Source organism: Felis catus, chromosome C1 (assembly GCF_018350175.1).
Source record: "Felis catus isolate Fca126 chromosome C1, F.catus_Fca126_mat1.0, whole genome shotgun sequence".
Lineage (NCBI taxonomy): Eukaryota > Metazoa > Chordata > Mammalia > Carnivora > Felidae > Felis > Felis catus.
Window position 1 is genome coordinate 169,835,530 of NC_058375.1, and position 23,507 is coordinate 169,859,036.

The 23,507-nt window shown below is 36.1% G+C and overlaps 1 protein-coding gene across 8 annotated transcripts in view; it reads right to left on the reverse strand.

Annotated features, from left to right (window-relative positions):
- The window catches only part of PDE1A (phosphodiesterase 1A), a 328,273-nt gene that overhangs the window by 20,071 nt on the left and 284,695 nt on the right, over positions 1 to 23,507 (reverse strand). For 6 of the 8 annotated variants that reach the window (XM_011285382.4, XM_011285381.4, XM_011285384.4 and 3 more), the window contains 3 exons: positions 14,571 to 14,652; positions 12,460 to 12,580; positions 11,240 to 11,400 (listed from right to left, as the gene is read on the reverse strand). In XM_011285382.4, coding sequence (XP_011283684.1) covers positions 11,240 to 11,400; positions 12,460 to 12,580; positions 14,571 to 14,652 — 364 coding nt within the window. The remainder of the gene's footprint in view (positions 1 to 11,239; positions 11,401 to 12,459; positions 12,581 to 14,570; positions 14,653 to 23,507) is intronic. The other 2 variants (XM_011285385.4, XM_003990917.6) reach the window with 1 other exon arrangement.

The window sequence follows — 23,507 nt, forward strand, 5'->3', positions numbered from 1 at the left end:
GAAACATCAGTGATCGACATAAATATCTTCATTCTCATGAACCTTATTCTGAGTGGAGGAAGACAGACAACAAAAATTAAGCATAGTAAGTCAATTATTTATAGGTTAGACAGAGACTGTGAAGTGTCATGGGAAAGTAGTTGAGAGGGGATCAGAGGTCAAGGGAGGAACCTGGGGGGAATTTGAAATGTTTGCCAGAGGAGGCCTTACTGACAAGTGACAACTGGAGCTAGATTGGAAAGTAGAGAGGAGGCAGTCACGTGGTGTTTGGAGGAAGCGTGTTTCTAACAAAGACATGCTGGTACAAAGCACTTAAAGCAGGAACGTATCTGATGTGTTGAAAGAAAGAAGACAAAAGGACAGTGTAGTTGCACTGGAGCTAGTGAGAGAGAGAAAGAGAAATGGGAATTGAATCAGCAAGATAAAGGAGGTAGGGCAGACGTGGATCATATAAAGCCTTATGGGCAGCAAAATGCTACTCCAACCTGTACAGGCTCCTATGACCTGATTGTTGCATTTTAGGAACTTTGTAAGTTGGTTGTTAAATCTAGTCATTCTTAAAAATAAAATTATAGGGGCTTACAATTAAATAAATTGTATTAAAAGTAAAAGTGATAAGTGTTTAAAAATCATTTCCTAATTATTTTGACCCATTTTCTCATTATCTATGTCTTCAGGTTAATTATAGCTACCAAATCGTATGATGCAAACATCTCATGTGCACCTCTTTTCCCAATTCCCATGTTCAGAGACTTTATACTGACAGCTTGAAACTGGCCATGGTAGGAATATTTACACCATGGATGTCATCAAACTTTATGAATCAGGGCTTGATTTATTGTTTCATTGTTGTCTAAAGTGCTGGAGATAAAAAAAATAGAGATTAAGTTTAAAAGTGTGTCATGTCTAAAATTGCTACATTATAAATAGCACAGAAATTTGAGGAAATTTTTTCCAGTATTCAAAAGTCATTATCCACTCAAGTGACCAAGAAGTCATTTGTATTTTCGATGAACAAGTGAAGTTGACATATGCCTTCTATGTTTTTTAAGTTTTGACATATGTTTTTTATACTTTCGTCTTACTCCTTGATATAAATGAAAATATCAATGTTCTTTTTTTTTTAATTTTTTTTCAACATTTATTTATTTTTGGGACAGAGAGAGACAGAGCATGAACGGGGGAGGGTCAGAGAGAGAGGGAGACACAGAATCGGAAACAGGCTCCAGGCTCTGAGCCATCAGCCCAGAGCCCGACGCGGGGCTCCAACTCACGGACCGCGAGATCGTGACGTGGCTGAAGTCGGATGCTTAACCGACTGCACCACCCAGGCGCCCTGAAAATATCAATGTTCTTATCTGAACAACTTATGTTTGTCAGTTGCAACCATAAGTTGACCATAGACACAGAGTTTGGTAAAAATCAACTAAGGCATTCTGTGAAAACCAATCACCTATATAGAGTTTACAACGAAGGCTACTGCATATTTTATTACTACTCTTAAACATGTGTTACACTTCCTTTATGTGTAAAATATATGAGAAACCACATGTGTATGTGTGTTTGTATACTTTTTTGAGCCAGTTGTTAAACTTGCCAGCATACTATTACCTGTAGGCCACTGTAAGGATTGCCCATACTGTATTATTGACTTCTAAATAGTACATATATGTTTTTATATATTTTTGTGGTATATTTCACAATACTTTTTTAAAAAACTAAACATTAAACAACTTAAATAGTGTTCTATGACTATTAAGAAAATTGAATCAGCAGAAAAAAATTATCCCACGGAGAAAGCAGCAGGCTCACACGGTTTTTAAAAGTAAATTCTGCCGAACATTCAATGCCAATTTAAGGCTCACAAACTCTCAGGAATTTAAAAACTCCAACTTATTTTCTGAGGCTAACTCAATACCAGAAGTATCAGTATGAGAAAGGAAAATTGCAGGCTCACCTCACTCATATAGATTTTTTAAGTCAGCCAAAGCAACATATAAATTTCAAAAAGTTATTACATTACAATTAAGTTGGGTCTAATCAAGGAATACAAGGTGATTCACCATTAGAAAATCTCTTAATTCATTATATGAACTAATTAAAAAGAAATATCATATGAATTATTTAAAAAGCCACAGAAAAGACATTTGATAAAACTAAATGTTTCATTTAAAATACATTTTCTTAACAAATTATTTATGGAAATGTAGTTAACCTCATAAAGAGAAGATCAAAATAAAATTAAGAAATATCACACTTTATTGCTGAAACATTGAATATTTTTCCTTTTGAATTCAGAGACAACCTAAATGCTCTCACCATTTCCATTTCAGATGCTTCTGGATAAACTTGCTAATGCAACTGATTCAAGAAAAACAATCATTAGAGATATACATTTGGGAGAGAAAAAAACTGTCATTTGCAGAAGATCAGTTTTCAAAATAAAATTGTATTTTTATAAAGCAGCAAGAAACAGCCACTTGGAACAGCAACAAAAATATAAAATGCTGATGGAAAATCCAACAAAATACATTCAAACTTTTGAAATAAATTATTATTAATTATAAATATTGATTACTTGATATATAATATGCTTAATGTAATGCCGGGCATCTAATAACGCTAACAAGTATTTTCCATGACCATTATTATTATTATGAAGGAAACGTATACTTTCTGAGAAACATGAAAGAAGATATATAAGATATATATGAATAGGAAGACTTGATATCAACGATGACAATTCTTTCCAAAATATCAAAGTAATTCTGACCAAAATCCTACTTGTTTTCTTTTTTTTTTTTGGTGGAACTTATGAGCCACTAAAAGCAGCTACAAAAGCAAGTGTGAAAAGCTTAAATGAATAATATCATACCAAACATATTCTATGACCGTAGAGCAATTACATAGGAAGTAAGTCCCCAAAAGAAACTAGAAAACACTTGTGTATTTGCAAGTTTTAATACATATTCTAAAATGTCTTATTTGCCTTAAGCTAGCTCTAGGTTTCCTTCTGGTTCTAAATAGCTATTAATCATAGGGCGCCTGGGTGGCTCAGTTGGTTAAGCATCCGACTTCAGCTCAGGTCATGATATCACGGTTCATGAGTTTGAGTCCTGTGTCGGGCTCTGTGCTGACAGCTCAGAGCCCGGAGCCTTCTTCAGATTCTGTGTCTCCCTCTCTCTGCTCCTCCCCCATTCACACACTCTCTCTCTCTCTCAAAAATAAATAAAAGCACTAAAAAAATTAAAAGAAAATAAAATAAACAGCTGTTAATCATGCACAATGCAAATCTCGTGGCGTCTCAGTTCCCACATTGCCTCCTTTTCTCACTTGTTAATCGTCTTTAAGCCTAGTGTTTTGGGATTTGAATCTATATCAAATAAATCAGAAAATTACCCAGTACAGTAAGAAACATATTGTATTCCATTCCAGTATGACCCCATTCCCCACCCCACACTCCCTATTCCATTCTGGGATGTAATTTGTTTTTGTCAAATACACATTTTCTTTGAGAAGATCAGAAGCAGATCTGGGATTAGTTTGCAGTTTTTGTTCCAATTAAGGTGGACTTGGTGGATCTGGTTCAGTTTGTAATTTTTTGTTCTAAACACAAACCAAACCATCAAGTGGCTTACCAAAGTAACTCTTTTGCCTTGAAGGAGAACCAAAATTTGTGTTTGCCATTTGGGGGCTACTCTAAAGAGACATGCTTCTTTAACAATTCCAGGCATGAAGCTAAGCCACTCTTCCATTTCAGCTTGTGACACAGGATGGCAGGTCACCAACAAAAACAAGGTACATTTATCTGTTCCTTTAGAATTGTTACATTTCTTAGCTGCCTATGGTTTCCTTGCTTGCTAATTGCGGGTATCTGTCACCAACAGCCACCAGTAGAGGCAAATGTGCTCTTTTTTGTTGTCTCCCCCCCCCCCCCCCCCCGCCCTCCTCACTTTCTTAGGTGCCTTGCTCTCAGAACTGCATCATAGACCTTCAAGTCTCTGGAACATAAATGGGAATTGGGAATGTCGGCTTCTTCATGGGGGTGGATATTACGTGCCCAATAATCACATTCATTGAGGATACGGAAAGTTACGTGGTTTGCCTGAAACTTTATAGGTAGAAATAAAAGCAGAGAGCAACTTTTCTCACTATTTCCCTCCACTTGTGTCACTAGGAGGTTAGCCACAGGCCCTCTTAAATCTCCTGTCTTCTCTGTAAGTACTGCAGGGAAAGGAAAGACTTTAGATGCTGAGGAATGCTGAGAAATAGACAATGAAGATATTTTCCTCACTCTAAATGGGTAAGTTTTTACCATAACCAAAATAGTTTGGAATGGAGGAAAGCATTTTTTACTTTTTAACTTCTATCTCTTACTTTTTGAAAAGGAATGTATTTACATATAACATTCTTAGATGCCCCCAGATCCTTAATAGGAGGCTTCCTGAGTGAAATTACTGTTTTAAAAAGTGTCTTCTTTTACTGATGGTCTAGGAGCTTCATACCATGGGGCCTAAGTGTCCATACCTGCTTCGGGATTAGTGCAATGTTTTTAAGATAACTATGAAATACACTGTCAGAGCTGATATGAACACCAAGAATCTGGGGTTCTGTTCAGAGCCTTATTGTTTAATTAATATTCTAAAACTTTAATCACCATATAACCTGCTTATTTTCATCTCAATGCAATTATAATAAAGTAATTATCATCTTCAGTGTACTTAAGACTAGAGGTGATGGCAGCAGGAAATTACAATGGCAAAATCTGATACATACTGGCTTTAAAACTGATGACTATTTTAGTAGATGTATTTTTGTACCAGATTGCATTTTTACTTTTTTATTATGAAACATTCTACTCATATAAATGGGTTATAGTTACACATATAAAGTATATATGTCAGGTGTAACCATAATCACAAAATGAACATTTGTGAGATAAACTATTACTAAGGGTCCCATCATTCCCCTAGAACCATTCTGAATATTTTCCCCTTTCTTTTGTTTTATCATAAGTGTATTCTAAAACCTATTATTTAGTTTATGGGTTTTTAAAATTTTTCTATAAATGGTTTCTTGCGCTATTGTGGCAGCTTGTATATTTTGCTTCATATTATTTGTGACTTCCATCTTTGTTGGTACTCACAACTAAAGTTCATTTATCTTAACAGTTGTATGCTTTTCCATAATATGAATACACCACAGCCTGTGAATTCATTTTACTGTTGTTTTCAGTTTTTTCTTTTTTGCTCTCAATACCAATGCTATAGTGAATATTTTGTTCGTGTCTTCTGATGCACATGAGCAAAATCTCTCTAGGGTTAAAATACAGAAGTCAAATTATTGGGAAACATGGCATGTGCGTCTTCAGCTTTGCTAGAGAAAGCCACGTTTTTCTGGAGAATGATTCTATAAATTTACATATATACAATTAATGTGTAAGAAAACCAAAAACTCTGGCATTAGTCTTGACTCTTTTCTTGATTTCATACTCCAGATATAATCACTTAACAAATCTTATCAGTTCTACTTTCAAAATATATCCAGAATCTGATCTCCTGTTGCTATCCTTTCTTTCTCATGCCTACTCATTCAAGTCACCATCTTTAGGCACCCAGAATTTAGACACTTCTCCCTCCATCAGTACTCCCTGGTCTAAGTCCCCAGCTTTCTCCTGTGTTATAAACCACAGCCTCTTTTCTCACTTCCTTGTTTCCTTTTCTGTCTCCCAAACAGAATATTTTCCATTCTGTAGCCAGAGTGATCCTTTTAAAACTTCAGACCATTTTATTTTTCTTCTTCAAAATGCTACATTTGGCTTCCTATCCCTCTTGGGCCAAAACCAATGACGTGGTGTCATGTTATCCATTTATCACAGGGCCTACATTAGTCCCACTTGCCCGATCTTCTGTTTCACTTACCTCCTGTTATTTTTTTCATGTCAGGCAAACTCCACCTCTCAAATATTGTGCTGATCATTTCCTCTGTTTGAAAATTTATTCCCCCACACCTCCTCATTGCTCTTTCTAATCTCTTCCTTGTATTTATTTAAATGATCACTTCCTTAAGAAAGCCTTTCTTGGCTACCTTAAAATGCAATCCTGCTCCTGGCTTCCACAGCTTCTTTCATAAATGTAGGGATTATTGTTTCTCTCTCTCTCTCTCTCTCTCTCTCTCTCTCTTTTTCTATATCCCTAATTCCTAGAACACAACAGAAGCACAGTAAATAATAATTATTTAAATGTTTATTTATTTTTTGAGAGAGAAAGAGAGAAAGACAGAGCGTGAGCAGGGGAGGGGCAGAGAGACAGGGAGACATAGAATCTGAAGCAGGCTGTAGGCTCTGAGCTGTCAGCACAAAGCTGGACGCGGGGCTGGAACCCATGAGCTGCGAGATTATGACTGGAGCTAAACACGTGCTTAACTGACTGAGCCATCCAGGAGCCCCAATAATAATTATAATAACAGTCAACTCATATAGTGCTACTATTCTAGGTACTTCTTTTTTTTATTATTTTTTTAATGTTTATTTTTGGGGGGGGGGCAGAGACAGAGACAGAGAGACAGAGAGTGTGGGGGAAGGGCAAAGACAGGAGACACAATCTGAAGCAGGCTCCAGGCTCTGAGCTGTTAGCATGCAGCCTGACATGGGGCTCAAACTCATGAACCCCGAGATCATGACCTGAGCCGAAGTCAGACACTCAACTGACTGACATACCCAGGCGTCCCTATTTTAGGTACTTCTAAGCAGATTCTACAAATCACCTCATATAACTCCCAAAACCCAATGTGGAGAAAGAGGACTTCCTGGTCTAGTGACATAAAAGGGTCGAGTGTTTCCACAGAAAACAAGTACACAATTGGAAAATATTAACAAAAACAATTCCACCACAATGGAAATCAACCAAGGCAACACAACAATTTAAGAAGCATTTATTCTTGAAAAACTGCTAGCGATTCAGGTAAGGAAAACAGCAATCGGCGACCTTTTTGCCTGGACTTACTCCCAACCTCCCTGCCAACCTCAACTTGAGAATGGCACCGGAAACCAGTTTTGCTGCCAGAGGCGGTAGACTCAATTTGGGATAGAAGAAGAGGGCAAAACCCCCTGGTTTCCACAATGTAAAACAGTGGGTTTGGTTTAGAATAAATGGGGAAAACGCACAGCTTTGCAAGCCTGAGGTTGCAGTCCAAGTTTGGGGTAACTGGTAGATGAGCAGGATTTCAAAGAGAATTCCTAGCAGTTGAAGAGCCATGGAAAGTCTAGATAGCACTCTCCAATCTCTGGCTAACTGAGGAACTATGCAAGTATGCAAGAGATGTTGAGAAAGTCTTCCTGCACTACCTTGATTTTTGAAAACGTTGTTAAAAAGCTGTTGTCCTCATATTCTTGAATTTCAAGAATACGTTTTAAATTTTTTGGACGATTTTTAAATTTTAATTATTAAATATAAAATCTATTTTAAAAACATTTTTGAACATCAGAGACAAAGCTTTCTAAGGTTTTTGTGTTATTTTGTGGAAGGGTAAAGTTATTAACTTCATTGTCATCTACTATTGATTATGCATTTAAAATTTTCTAATTAATCATGACAATAATAGGAATAAAGTGTAAATATTTCACACCATTAAGGAAATGAATTGGAATGGAAAAAATAAACAACCCAAGCAGTAAAAATGAAGGCAAGAAAAGCAGGAAAACAGAAATACTAGATTAAAAAGGCTCCTCTAATTTTAATAATTTTTATAATCAATAAACACTGAATTTTCCTGAATGTTCTTTCTGCATCTCTTAAGATCTTAGGTTTTTATCCCTTGATCCTTAATATGGTGCATTGCAGGGGCGCCTAGGTGGCTCAGTCAGTTAAGTGTCTGACTTCTGCTTAGGTCATGATCTCATGGTTTGTGAGTTGGAGCCCTGTGTCGGGTTCTGTACTGACAGCTCAGAGCCTGGATCCTACTTCGGATTCTCTCTCTCTCTCTCTCTCTCTCTCTCTCTCTCTCTGCCCCTCCCCCGCTCACACCCTCTCTCTGTCTCAAAAATAAATAAATGTTAAAAAATTTTTTAAAAATATGGTGATTGCACTTCTGGCATAAAAACCTTGTGTGGTGGTCAATTCAGTCTGCAAACCCAGGACTCCAGCAAAGGTAAGCAGATACCTTCCAGAGAGATTCTGGCTCCAAGTTTCTGTATCTCTCTCAATTTCAGTTTTATCTTTATTTGGATGGGTTCTAAGGACATCAATTTCTCTTTTTTTCTTTTTTTCATTTTTTGTTGTTGCAAGCAAAGTACTCTTCATTACTTGTTACAAGCAAGGAGACAGGGAGATAGTTCTTGAAGAACTGTCTCTGTCATTTTCTTGTTAGCAATATTTCACCCAGCATTTTATTTATTTATTTATTTTTACCATGAGATATTTCTTTAAGTTTATCTAGTTCACCACTGCATTGGAAACAGCAACCAACCATGCAATGTTACAAGTCAAACAAATCTGGCAGTATTTGCTTTACTCAAAACGTGTGTACCCTACACAACTATCCTTTGGAAATTATATTATCAAAATGATCCATGATTCTAATTTGCTAAAGCCAGGCTGCCTGTGTTCAAATCCTGGTTGTATCTTATCTAACTATAGGAGTCAGATATTATCACTCAATTCCAGAAATGTAAATTGAGAACTTTATATAGATCTAAAGTTTACTGTCTGTGTGCAACAAAATATTCAGTAGAGCATGGTGGCAGAAAGTCTATTAAAAAGGGAGAAATTGCAGTCACTAATTCAATTCTGATAAAGAGTTTTCCTTCACAGGTTTATGACAGATAGATTCCAGGTGACGGGTTGATGTTTGGGGCGTAGTGTTGCTTACTTTAATTAAAACTTTCTTAGAGGAGAGTGTGTTTTGGTCAATTGGATTTTTGGGGTTCATTGAAGATAAAGGCTTCAAGTGAACTTTTTCAAACTTTTTTGAAAAGGTAGTATACTAGGAGGTGCTCGCATGCAGTGGGGAAATGGGTAAAGAATCAGAACAGTTTTAACTCTACTGCTTAGAAGCTGTGTGATCCTCAGTTTCCATATGTAGCAAATGAGAGTAGTCACCTCTAGTTAGGAAGATTGTTGCAGGAGGAAATAGGATAATCCATGTCAAATGCCTGGCACACAGGAGGGATTTCAGAATTCTTACTCCCCTCCTCTCTTCCTTGCATCGCTGAATATCTAATATATCTATTTGTTTTCTTTTCTGAATAAATACATTCAAAGTGGAATTTAAGTATTCATTTATTCATTCATTCAAAACTATCCTCACTAAATAATTTTAAAGCAACTACAGTATGCCGGGACATGCTAGCTCTGAGAAAATCATGACAATGAGATAGACATTGTTCCTGTTTTCAGATGGCTTATAGTTTTGGGATTTATATCTTACTGTGCTTCAGTAATTGTCCATAGAGAGGGGCAATTCTCATCATTTGAAGTCTCCAATTAGATGGATTTAACAATATTTTAGTTTGGCCATCTGGGTCTTGTACTGCATTATATTTTTTATTGAGTGACAATAATGTATTACAAAGACCCTCTGTAATGGCTAAGGCTAGCTACATAATTACAGGTCCCCATATAAAATAAAACTGAGACTGAAAAATTTTTAAGAATTTCAAGATGATGATAGTAGAGGATTTAAGTACAGGGCCATTCTGAGTGTGTGTGTGTGGCGGGGGGCGGGGGGGTGGTGCTGTGGGAATACAGGAAGTGGCCCTCATGATAGCTGTATAGAGCCACCAAAGCCTGGGAAACTCTATTTCTTCTCAACGAAGATCAGACTTTTAGGAAAATGTCAGTTACACAGTCAGATGAAGACATTAGAATGGTATTTCTTTTATTTCCTAATAGCAGAGGTGGAGAAATAATGTGACACCATTAAGTAGTTATTTAATTAAATGAATATATACTGAGTGCCTATGATATGCCCAACACTGTGCTACGAGCTAAGGAATATACTGGAAAACATAACAGACCATGTCCCAACTTGTGTGAATCATATGTTCCCCTGTGGAAAACAGATGATAAACTTTAAAAGGAATAAATAAATATCATCAATTACGGACTAGTGATACCACTTTGAAGCGACTGAACTGGGCCCTAATCAGAGAAAAATAGGACAGACGACATACTTGTCATGGTCAAGGAGGGCCTCCTGGTGGAGCTGCCTACCATGAAGGTTTAGAGCACTGCACTGGGGAGAAAGAGTGAATTCTAGCTCCTTCACTTACTAGCTGTGGGATTTGGGGCAAGTCACATCACTGTCTTCTGCCTCAGTTTCCTTATCTGTAAAAGGGGAATAATAATAGTATATACCTTATAAGGTCCATGTGAAAATTGAGTTAATTAAGTGCTATTTTTCAAAATAAAAATAAATACATACTACAAACTGCTAGCCAAGGAGGACTCAGCCTTGCAGAAAACTCTAAGGGGAGAATCTTTGGCTGAAGAAACAATCATCGCAAAGGCTCTGGGAGTATTTCAAGAAGCTGCCAGAGGCCACCGTGCAGGGAGTACAGCACCTGAGAGACACAGGGCTATGGACAGGAGCGAGCATGAGGGGAGATGGGGGCCAGATTTGAAATCAGAAAGCTAATTTCCTGAACAAAGATAATGTCTGCTACAAATTCACATATCTTGTAAACAAAAACAACGAATGTACTTGAATCAGAAAACATGTCAGAAATGGCTAACACTAGCTTCCCATTTGTTTCCTTTAAGGGAAGGCTTACAAATGATTCTTTCCAACGCATGAATGGAACTGTCACCCGAAGAAGTAACTTAGTAAAACTGAACAAAAAAACACACCCAAGTCTCTGACACTGAGTGTTACATTCCTAATGCAACACAAAAGCCATGTGCAAAGCCTAAAACACAGGCTCAAAAGCATTTCCAGAAATTAACAGGAGGTTAATCTGTCACATAAAGTTTTGTCACCATTTTCTTGCCCCATCCTTTGCATTCATGTCACTGTCACCCACTGACACAGATTTCTGCAGTCCACATGACATAAACACAGCAGAATCTCTTCAACAGATAAGCCAACCTTGTGATGAATAATCAAAGGGTAGCCAATTCCAAGCACAGGCAAAAGTTTGTGTATTTCATAAAAGAAGAAATCTAGGGGGAAAAAATCCGAAATCCCAGAGGAAGAGTTAAGACAGAAAGAGAGAGTAGTAAGGCTTCATAAACAACTATACCTTGTGCAGCTAACTCTTTCCACCTCTCTTTGTTCTGCTGGATGATGTCCACCAGGTTGTTTTTGAAGCTTTTCAGGTCCACGCTTGCAAGGGAGTAGTCTGGGGAATAGGTTCCATCGTTCATGGTGCCCTTCATATTTGATCGTCTAAACAAATCAACACTGGGTGAACCCAATAAAGGTGCATATGCTAATAGTAACAACCAAAAAAAAAAAAAAAAGCCCAGAAAACACTAATGTCAAGATATGGGATGAGGGAGCAAAGCCTGAAACACTTCACAAAGCCAGCTGCAGAAACAGGATGGCAGGTGCTCAGGCCCAGTTTTGAGCATGCATCAGGGCTGCTCACATCCCTCCTTTTCTCCCATCATGGAGAGGGCCAGGACTCCGGCTGGAACTCCCTGGGTTGGTCAAGGACTCCCAGAGCAGCAGGTTGGAGTGCTCTTGCATTATAAGGTGTCTAGGCCTCATTAGAAAAGCAGATACTTGAGGTGAGCTGACTTGGTGGTGAGTTCACAGGTGAACATAACAAATGGGGCATCACGATTCTGGAGCCCTAAGTGGGGCCAACCTGAATCATTCTCAGGAAAACTTTCCTCAATTTCCTCATTGGGGCAACATTTTGGGAACCTAGTTGTGTGCTATTAGGAAAAGTTGTGTGTTCAGATAGACAAGAATTTGGCATGATTAATCTACAACTGGAAGTTTTAAATAATATCCCTTAACAAATTTGTCAATGAAAAATGTTTAGCTTGAAATATTGTGATCGCATATACAGTGGATGCTACTGTTACCATTAGATATTATATGGATCTGTTGTACTCACATCATCCGCAAGCTTTATTTGATATAGGCATCTCTCTAGATCTACAAGTAGGTTGTAACTGGTTTGTAAGCAAACCAACGCAACTATATATGTTAACATCCAAGACACAATACATACATTTGCACAAAAGTCAGATATTTAATTCTTCTGGTATTGAATACTCTTGTGTTATATTCATTAGTACTTTGATATATTAGTTAGTTAGTACTTTGTTAGTACTTTGATATATTTTGTAGTGGACATGAAGTGAATTTCAAAGGCAGGTGCAATATAATAGAGAGCCACTAGGTGGCAATACTATCTAATAATTCTAAGAATTTCCAACCTAGAGAGATAATGAAGATAATCATTAAAAAAAAAAAAAAAAGACGCAAAAAAAAGAGAAAATACCAAACCTGCTTGCCCCATAGGAAGGAGTTTCTGTTTTTGAGGCTTCCTCTATAAGAGGAGTAATAATTTTCTCTGTTGAATCTGTCAGAAGAGAAAATGTTGGCTCTACTATGAAGTCAATGAAACCTACAAAAGCAAAAAAAAAAAAAAAAAAGAGAGAGAGAGAGAGAGAGAGATGAATTGAAACACTACAATTTTCTGAACTCTAAAATCTGTAATAATGAAGAGTCTGATGCATCGGATAGAAAGCATCAGCTACATACTGGTTTGGTTTACCCACTGAAATTATTTTTAACCCAATAACACAATCTTTAGAAACAGTTTAATAGCTCTATAAAATGATCTCTCAAGCAGTGGAAGTGATGCAATTTAAGCTTGATAAGTATATTGGCTTTCCTATTTAATATTCAGTTTTTATACTCTTGTTCACAATAAATTCAAGTCTAACCAGAATGATTATATTTTCCTCTCAGCGACAGGGATCATTACTTTTATGAAAGGATTCCACTTGTTTGTTGAATTTATTATTGACCAACAAAAAATAATATCTAAGCTTCAAAGAAACAAGAGAATTGAAGTTGCTTCTCAGGCCACAGGAAGGCACCCACTTTTTTGCCCCCTCTGACTATATCAGTCAGAGCTTCCTGCCAGTGTGTTAATATTTCAAATTGCTGTTTATTATTCTCTGGATGTAAAGCGTTAGTTCACTGCACGTGGGTGTGTTCTGTCAAATCAGTAAAGAGAACAGTAACATCTCTGGGAGACAGCATTATTTCCACCACCTTGAGATGTCAGGATTGAATACAGACTTTAAATTTAAAGTACTCGTCAAGATACGAAATGACACACAGAGAGAATGGGGCAATGCCCAGTGTTTATGGGGAGGAGACAACACACTCTAAACTGTGTACACATTTCAACACTACGTGTCCCTGGAGAGGTATGGCACTGGAAATCAAGTGCTTGTGGTCTTAAACACACCTGGGAGCTATGGACGATCATCTGAATATAAGAGAAAATTGGAGGGAAGCTTTTAAAGTGATACTGTACCCAGAAAGATCCACATTTGAAGAGTATTCCATCCATCAGATACACAGATAAAAGGAATTCGCATTTTAAGTAACTGGCTTAGTCATGTTATACATTAAGGTGCATTTTTAATTCAAGAGAACTTGAATAGTTTTGTGTTTTAATTGATACCTTCCACTCAAAGCAATGTTCATTGGCCACCAGTAGGCTATTTCAAGTTCTGTCTGTAGTTTTCAATGCCTGGAATTCGGAGACTATCAAATGAGGTGTCACCTTGCTAACAGGGTAGCAATTTATATTACAGCAACAAGCCTCAGACACCTCCATTCTTTCCAGTTTCTCTGAGGAGGTCCTTAGCCTGTTATGCTCACAGCTGCTAAACAATGGTAGGTACCAGTGTTATGGTGGCTAGAAAAGCAGCTGTTGGAACTTGGATGGGAAGGGGCAAAGGTCAGAGCGAGACTCTTTCTGACAGTTGACTACTGCTCTGTTGGAGGTGGTACTGGAGCAGCTAGAGAGGTAAGGCGGCAATCCTAATGTTTATTAATCTTGCAGTTCAGTAATGAAGGTGCTGGCTCAGGGGATAACCATTACAAACACTTGGAGCATGCAGCATAGCAACCATATGTTATAATAATGGGTTGAACTTGTTGGTTTATCTTCTTATATCATAAGAATTTTTTTCCAAAGGAATGTAAACTGGCATATTGAATATATTATGCGAACCTAGTGATAACGGGACAGATATATTAACATTTTCATTGAATTGTTCTATATGCAAAGGATTACATTACAGATTACAATAATCAGCAACACAATACAAAAAAAAAGCTGTCTCTTAAACAAGAAGAAAGCCTGTCATTTGTAAGAAGGTTGTAAATAGAATAACAATTACATTTACTAATACTGCTTGATTGAATCCATTTTGTGAGAATTTTTCAAAATCCTTATCATTTAGCACCATATAGATCAGTCTAAACATCAAATTTGTTAGGAGTGTGAAGTTTCATGGATGTTTGCCCCTTTAAACAACATGGTTTCTCCATTTGAAAACTGGCACACACGTGCCCACCCTCCACAACAGTACCTATTTGTGACTGGGCCACCATCGTTGACTTCCGGTCACAAAGTGGGGAAAATGGAAGTCCTAACTCAGCTTCTTTATCTCCCTGTGGAAAGGAAAGCTCATTAGTACAGGCTTAGTCTGGAGAGGCTTAGATGACGAGCAGTCTAGATACAAAGCCTAAAAAAGTTGCATCTTTCTTTTCTTAATTGGCACTGTGTATTTATTTATTTATTTATTTATTTATTTTTTTATAAAACAAAAAAAAACTATAGTCCAAGTTGGTGTAATTTTACTTGGTCTCCTTTTGAGGACATACTTATTGCTGAAGAAAAAGAAACGAACATTTCAGCACCTGGAGACTCTGCTTTGGTATTACAAACCCCTTGATTATAAAGGGACAAACCTTTGCTCTTTGGAATTTTCTGCAATTGCCATAAAATAGTCATCTCAGTGTGTTATTTGGCATTTAATTAACAATCAAGCTCTTGGATTCTCATGCTTTTTGTCCCCCCATGCTAAATACATCACAGATCTTCACTATGAAGACTTCATCATTATATTATTTTTTGAAGTCAAAAGTATATGAATATTTTGAAACATCTTTCCACCTATAAAACAACATTAATTGAATCTCCCACAGCAAATGAAGAGTATCTTCAACATCCTTACATTCTGTGTGCATCATTTTAACGTATTCTCAGAAAATGGAAATGTTAATGATTTTTATTACTTGATCCTATCCATAGTAAGTTAATTGAGTACATATGTTAAAGAATTCCATGTACGTTTGGGTTTAACATCACAAGAACTGATTCGATTTTCATCTCCTAAAATAAAAGTGGCTGCTCTGGGCAAAACCTTATTATCACAAGATTTATCCAACATCGAACATAGGTTCTTTCCTTGGCATTCAAGGGGATGTGCTTACAAAAGAAAGAGAAGCTACTTCACTTGTGTCTCTTCACCTTGATCTTCTGGCTATTTGAAGGATGCCTTGGGCTCTATCTTCTCCTAAGCTGTTGGCTGTATACCTTCACAGAACACACGGTGACTTATGTAAGACCACAGTTTAGGACACGTGGCCAGGTTCTCGAATCAGAAGACAAAAGGGAGGGACCATCACTTTTGCTGTGTTGTGGAGCCCATGTAACAATGCAGTGTCTGTCTTGAGGACCTCAGATTTTCAATCCCTCTGCTTCCTTAAACACCTTTTCATTGTGATCTTTACAATAACATGTCAGTATGTTTTATTGGCTTTAAAGTTATTCATTGACAATGTTTTCTGGTGCATTTCCTTGAAACCATACCTCTGATCATAAGAAGCAGGAAGTCTGAAATCAGAATTGTTTGGGGAAAAATCTGGATATGGTCACCAGAGAAGTACGCAAAGTAGCTGTAAACAGGAATATTTGACTACGTCATAGCTTAGAGAAAATGGGGAGTAGAATTTCTGTGACCTCTCCCAGCAGCTGTGCTCCTTCCTTAGAGAATAACAACACCCATTCCATTTGGAGTTAATATTTACACCCAGCTTAAGGGACAGAGGGAAAGGAATTATTAGTGCCATTAGCCTCAGAGTTACAAGATACACACTTCAATCACTGCTTTTCATCTGGCTCTCTTTTATTTCAGACATATCACAAACTTGATGGAATGAATTTTCCTCATATGTTACCTCACTTGGTAATTTTGGTTAACTCAAGTTAGGAATAAAGATATAATAGTACCTACCTAGTAGGACTATCCTGAGGTTATCAAAGATAATTTATGTGAAGGCTACACTGCCTAATATTTAGTAAATGGTCATTCAATATTAGCTAGTAAGAAGCATACTTCATACAGGTGAAGAGGATTAAAAGTACACTTACCATGATGAGCACTGAGCTCCGTATAGACGTGCTGATTCACTATATTATACACCTGAAGCTCATATAACACTGTATGTTAGCTATACTGGAATTAAAATTTTTTAGAAAGAACCATACTTCATAATAGCAAAGATACAGAGCTGTGAGGTATTTATAATGTCTAATGCATATCTTAGATGGTTTTAAACCACGGGATAAATGACTGGTACTTAATTGAGCATGTAATGGAGAGGCATTGGCTCCCCACCCCTGTCCTCAGGACCTCCCCAGTTTTCTAGCAGGAAACTGACATGACAGGACTTTTACTTTTGAAATATTGATTTGTCGGCAGTGTGGGGGATTGCTTGAAGTGAATTAAAGATGAATCTTGGGCTTCAAACCTGAATGAAAAGGAGTCTTTGGTGCCACTAATAGAAATAAGGCAATCTGAATGAGGGCTGTATTTGAAGACTATTATGCATTTGATCTTTAACATAATGAGAATAACGTGCAAGAATAATATCATTGTTTATATTAAAATATAAATAATAATATTACTATTGTTAAAATAGAAATAAAGCTCCTCATAGACTTCATGGGAAATGTGATATTGTAGACACTTATCTGATCTATGCCTATATAACTGGTTTTATTGATTAGGGGGCTGCTATCTGATATTTTAATATGTATATTTTTATACTATATAATAGGAGTTCTTTGTTTGATCCAAAAATGATAATTTGGGCCTGAAAAAGGCATTGTGGTGATTTCCCTTCTATGAGCTAAATTTTATAGAATGCTAGATGGCAACATTTTCATATAGGACCTAGGCACTTGACAGATATATATAGGGTCCACCGCCCTATATTTGGAGGGAGAAATTTTATATTCTATTTGCTTCTTATATTCCACAATTGAATTAGGGTATTAAATTTCCACTGCTAAAGCACATTGAATACTAAAGCACATTAATTATTTAATTTATTTATAAATATTTCAGGGTGTTATTCTTTAGGGTGAATTAAGACCATGAGGGCAAGATTAGTAGGAGGCCCTATAGCCAGACTATGGGGGCACCACAAACCCAGTACGACAGGGGGGTACTACTAGGGGAGAGGGAAAGATATGTAAAGAGAAAGTTGGGATCCCTGAGTATAAATTTAATAAACGTTAAAATTTTCCTTATTGGGTCCCTGAATTGGGAGCGTTTACTCTCCCTAACAATGAAATCTGGGGTCAAGGCAACAGACATTGTGTAAGTCATCTAGTTTTCTCTTGGAGGATGTGCTTTCATTTGAGGTTGCTGCCTTCAGGAGGCCAAAATATACTTTCAAAAATCAGTAAAATACCAAATATACATATGTTCTGGTGTATTGACTTGTACAGTGGTTGGAATAAAATTACAGGGCCCTAAGGCCACTGACCTCAATTAACCAATGTCACCCAATTGTGCTCCTGGATCCTGCATCTTTTCTTGGGGATGACCCTGCAGGTGGGAAAGGGGAGAAAGTGACCCCAGAAATGTGGAAACACAAGGCAGCCTGATGTGCTCAGACTTGTCCCTGTATCAGCAATTCCCTTGGAGGCCGTTGAGGTTGCTTCTTTGAAAGGCCATGACAAAGACCAGTAATATTTTTATGCTTTCCTAACAGTATGAAATGCTCTGGTAGTGGTCAACAAGTTGTCAAATCCAGTGACTTAATGGCACTTTTTTTTTTTGCATTTTATCTGAAGCCAAAGAATTTCTATAGCTTTCAAAAACTGAAGACAAAATAGTGAAGTATAGAAATCTTGAGAAACTTCTTGCATTGAAAACAAGTTATAATCACAGAAGCAACACCAACAACAAACATACAGGAAGCTCCTGACCACAGACTTGGGGGCCACTACAAGGCCAAAGGTGAATTTGAGGGGTCACAAGTTCTACAGGGACATTTAACTGAAGGAGAAGGGGAAGAAGCAATAGTTTACATTCTTTGGACAACTTATTTAAGGGATTTAGGCCATCTAATTACCTTCTTTCATTCTTGCTAAAAATTGTCCTTCTAAATTCTAGGAAGCCATCAAAACTGTTTAAATGTTTAATGATTACTATAGCTAACATATTCACTTGCAGCAAGATTTATATTGTATGATTGTATTTTGTGAGTTATAAATATTGTATAGGACATTAGTATCCTTGCATGCCTCTTAAAACTATGAGCTTTGATTTTTAAATTTTAACTTATTATACGGGCTCATAGCTATGGTTCTTTACATTTATCAATTTTTGGTGGTGGTTGTGTCTGAATTTTTGATGCCAGATCCTTGGCTGAGGTTGCCCTAACTAAATACATTACTAAATAATAGATTTCCCATATTACTATGGGGAATACAATCTATTTTGAAATAACACACTTCACACTACTTCTTGTAATTTTGAAGAACATAAAGGGGCCTGACAGTATACAATTTAGGATAAAATAATTGTTTTGTCATGCTCCCCAAAACTTGTAATTCCAATTATTTGTTTCTCCTTTTTTGAAAAGGTAGTACCTATTGGTAAATATAGATTTTACATAACTGTCAATTTTTTTTCATGTAACACAAAACAACCAGCTGAAAAAGGAAAAATTCACTTAGTTATTAGGTTTGTATAATATGAAGCAGAAACAAATTTTAGTAGCAGGAAGTATTTCTTTTAACTTTATTTGTATTAACTTCTTGTTATCTTGCCAACACCAAGAGTTGGGGTAACACTGATGAAATTTTAAAGAATAATGCAAATAACTTGGTTTGCATTGATTTCTCCTCCAGAAATACGGTGTGTTTTAAAAATTCGTAATGCCTATTTAATCCCTTTTGTTGGAGAAAATGAACTTAGTAGAAAAATTAATAAGAAATTGACTTAGAAGTCAACACATCTCAAAATTCCTCTGGATTTTTCTGAAACATTAAGAGTTATGTATGTAAATATATGTATGTATACACATACATATACACATATACGTTTCTGTGTGTGTAAATTTATATGTGCATACATGCACACATATATGCACACCTCCAAAAGGCTAATATATGGGATATGGCAGAGTAAGAGTACTGGGAGATTCATTTAGTTAACTGAATGCACAGAAACATTTTAGCTGTTGGCATCAATGTCATACATTAGCATAAGTCTCATAAAGATAAACTTGTTTTGCTTGTAACCATGTTTGTTGGTAGTACAGACTCACTTGTTCTGACCTTTCACATCACATTCTCCTGTTTTGCTCTATATATTTCTGCAGGGGATTTGAAAGTCACTTACTTTTAAAAGTCCAGAGACTGCGAAATATAAGATTCCATTATTAAAAGCTCAAATCCCAAATCAACTTATTACAGTCTGAAAGGAATTTCATAGTTGAAGAGGGAACACCAACAGGGATAATTTGATTTTATAATGGTCCACCTTAACCTGTATGCTTACTCGTCTCAGAGCTGTAAGTTTCTTGCCTTATATATTAAGGTCATTCAAGAAAAGACAGTCATTTCTGAACATTTTGGGATGACACAAATGCCTATTGTTGCCCATCAAGAATCCCGTCAAAAAAACAAATGAAAAACCTGACATTTTCATACTCTAAGTAACACAGTCTGAAAAATTCAGATCACAAAAACATTCCAAATATCATGATGTTATACCTATTCCAAGACTTGACCTTTTGTGCTGCATGCATTTTTATCTCTATTTAGATATCTGACTCACTGCTTATCAGGCGCTGAGAATGACAGAGGAACTAAGTAGCCTTATGGAACGGTTTACCTCTACCCTGAATTTCAGATGTGAAAAATGACTGCGTGTTAGAAGCTTCATTATTAATAGCAGTCACCTTTCTAGAAAATTCAAGAATAAGGTAGTGAATCTTGAAAACATCTTGACTCAATTTCATTAAATTCATTACTCTCATGATTCTGTCAGGTAATCTTTGTCTGGTTTGAAATTAATAAAAAATAGGGAGAATATAAGTCAAGATACTATTTGGATATCTAACAATAATTTTCAAGAGTTGCTGGAATTTATTGCAGACTTATATTAACAGGGTATTTTTTAGAATTCTTTAAAAAATTTTTTTAATGTTTATCTGTTTTTGAGAGAGAAAGAGAGACAGAGCGCTAGTGGGAGAGGGACACAGAGAGAGGGAGACACAGAATCCAAAGCAGGCTCCAGGCTCTGAACTGTCAGCACAGAGCCGATGAGAGGCTCAAAGTCACAAACCACGAGATCATGACCTGAGCCGAAGTTGGACTGAACCATCCAGGAGCCTCTTTTAGAGTTCTTTAAGTCATTCTGCTATATTCTTCTTTAAATCAAGGAAAAATTTATGTGCAAAATTTAAGTGCATAAATTATGAACATATTTATGTAATTAACATGCAAGATATAAAACACTTCCATCACTTCCAGAAATTCCCTTGTTTCCAGTGAATCTCACCTCCTACAGGCACCCATTGTTCAGATTTTAATCATCATAGGTTAATTTTGCCAATTTTGAACTTCATATAAATGGAATCATATAGTATGTTTTTTTTGAGATTTATTGTTGTTTGTATTAGTAGTCCATTTTTTTATTGTTGTATGATATTCCATTGTATGACTATGCCATTATTTATTTATTCATTTCTATTTTGGATGCAAATTTGGACTGTTTCTAGTATAGGGCTATAATAAGTAATACTGTTGTGACTATTCCACATTTGGTGGGCATAAGCACTAATTTATCCGAGTTATACACCTGTGGGTTGGCATGCTGGGTCATAGGGATATTAAGTCTTATGTTAGTTTCATTAAGTTTCATGGACGCTAGCCAGTAGTTTTCACAGGAGTTGTAATTATTTATATTCCTACCAGCAATGTCTGATACTTCCAGTTGCTCCACATAATAAAAAACACTTAATATTTTCAGTCCTTTTAACTTTGGTTATTATGGTGAGGATGTAGATGTATCTTACTGTGATTTTAATGTGCAATCCTTTGATAAGCAATGATATTGAGTATACTTGTATGTATTTATTACCAATTTGTGTACTTTTTAACGAGGTGGCTGATCAAATTAGGCTGATTTTTTTTATTACTGATTTGTAGGAGTTTATGCAATTTGTGAACAAGCGCTTGGACAGATATTTGTAGTACAAATATTTTCTCTCACTCTATGGCTTGCCTTAATGGTATTTTTGGAAGAGAAGTGTTAAAATTCATTCTTGTCCACTTTACCACTTTTTTTTTTTTTTCGTTTTTAGGCAGTGCTTTACGTGTCTTTTCTAAGAAATATTTGGCTACCCCTAAGATTAGAGAGATATTCTCCTGAGCTTTCTTCTAGAAACTTCATAGGTTTAGGTTTTGTGTTAAGGCTGGAGTCAATCTTGAATTAATATTTATATATGGTATACATAAGGGATAAAACTCCTTTTCTCCCATATATTTAATAGTATCAGTCCATTGCCATTTATAAACTTTCTTTTCACTGTTTAACTATCTTATTGCTTTTGTAGAAAATCAAATGATCGTATAAGTATGGGACTGTTTCTGGAATCACTATTCTATTTTATTGATCTATTTGCCTGACTCCATGTCAATAACACACTGCCTTGATGACTTTAACTTTCTACTAAGTCATGTGATAAGAAGGTGTAAATTTTCCAACTTTCTTAATCTTTTTCAAAATTGTTTTGATTATATCTAGATTCTTACATTTCCATGTCAATTTTAGGATCAGCTTTTCTTTCAACTACTACAAAGAAGTCTGTTAACAGTTTTTGATAAGGATTAGGCTAGGTATATTAATCAATTTTTTGAATTGACATCTTTTAAAAAAAATTTTAATGTTTATTTATTTTGAGAGAGAGAGGGGACAAGAGGCAGAGAGAGGGGGACAGAGGATCTGAAGCAGGTTCTATGCTGACAGCAGACAGACCAATGTGGGGCTCAAACTCACAAACCATGAGATCATGACCTGAGTTGGAGTCAGACGCTTAGCCAACTGAGGCACCCAGGTGCCCCTCATAGAATTGACATCTTAACAATATTAAATCTTTTAATCCATAACATGGTATATCTCTCAATCTACATAGACAGATTTTTAAAAATTTCTCAATATTCTGTGGTTTTCAGTGTTCAGGCATTATATGCATTTAATTAAATGTATTACCAAATATTTTTTGTTTTTATGCTTTTATAAGTCATATTGTATTTAATTTTTTATTTGCAAGTTGTTTGTTGATAGTATACAGAACTACAATTGATCCTATAGCCCTGTTAAACTCATTTATCAGTTCCAGTAGCTTTTTTATAGATTCCTTAAATTTCTATGTAGAAGCTCATATTTGTGCAAATAAAGACAGTTCTTTTTATTTTTATCCAATCTATTCTTTCTTTTATATATCGTAATGGCTAGAGCTTCAAATGCAATGTTGAAAGGAAGTGGTAAGAGCAGATACCTGGAACTTAGCATGAAAGTGTTCAGTATTTCCCCAGGAAATATTATGTAAGCTATAGACACCTTTTACCACAATGGGAGAGGTCCCCTACTTCTAGTTTGCAGAAAGTTTTGTAATTAGTGTCTTTTGAACTTTGTCAAATACTTTCTCTGCGTCTATTGAGATAATAGTAGGATTTTTTTCTTTTAGTATAGTAAATTATTTTAAGTGATTTTTTACTGAAATCAACCCAAGTCATAATATGCACTCTTTTACTATATTGCTAGGTTGGATTTGCTAATATTTAAAGAAATTTTCCACCTAGGTTCATGATAGATATGGGTGTATAATATCCTTTACTTGCAAAATCTTTGTCAGCTTTTGTCAGGGTTATACTGACAATTTTCCTTCTCGCTCTGTGTTATGAAATAATCTGTGTGAGACTGGCATTATTTCTTTTTGAGAAGTTTGAGAGAACTCACCATCTCTCACTTGAATTGAGAACTGAAAGAAGAATTAAGAATTGAAACCACCTAAGCCTGAATTTTTCTTCATGGGAAGATCTTAAAATACAAATTCAGTGTTTAAAAATAGGTATATGGATATACAAATTACAATTTTTCTTATGTTTGCTTTGGTATTTTATATCTTTCAAGAATTTGACAATTTCTCCTAAG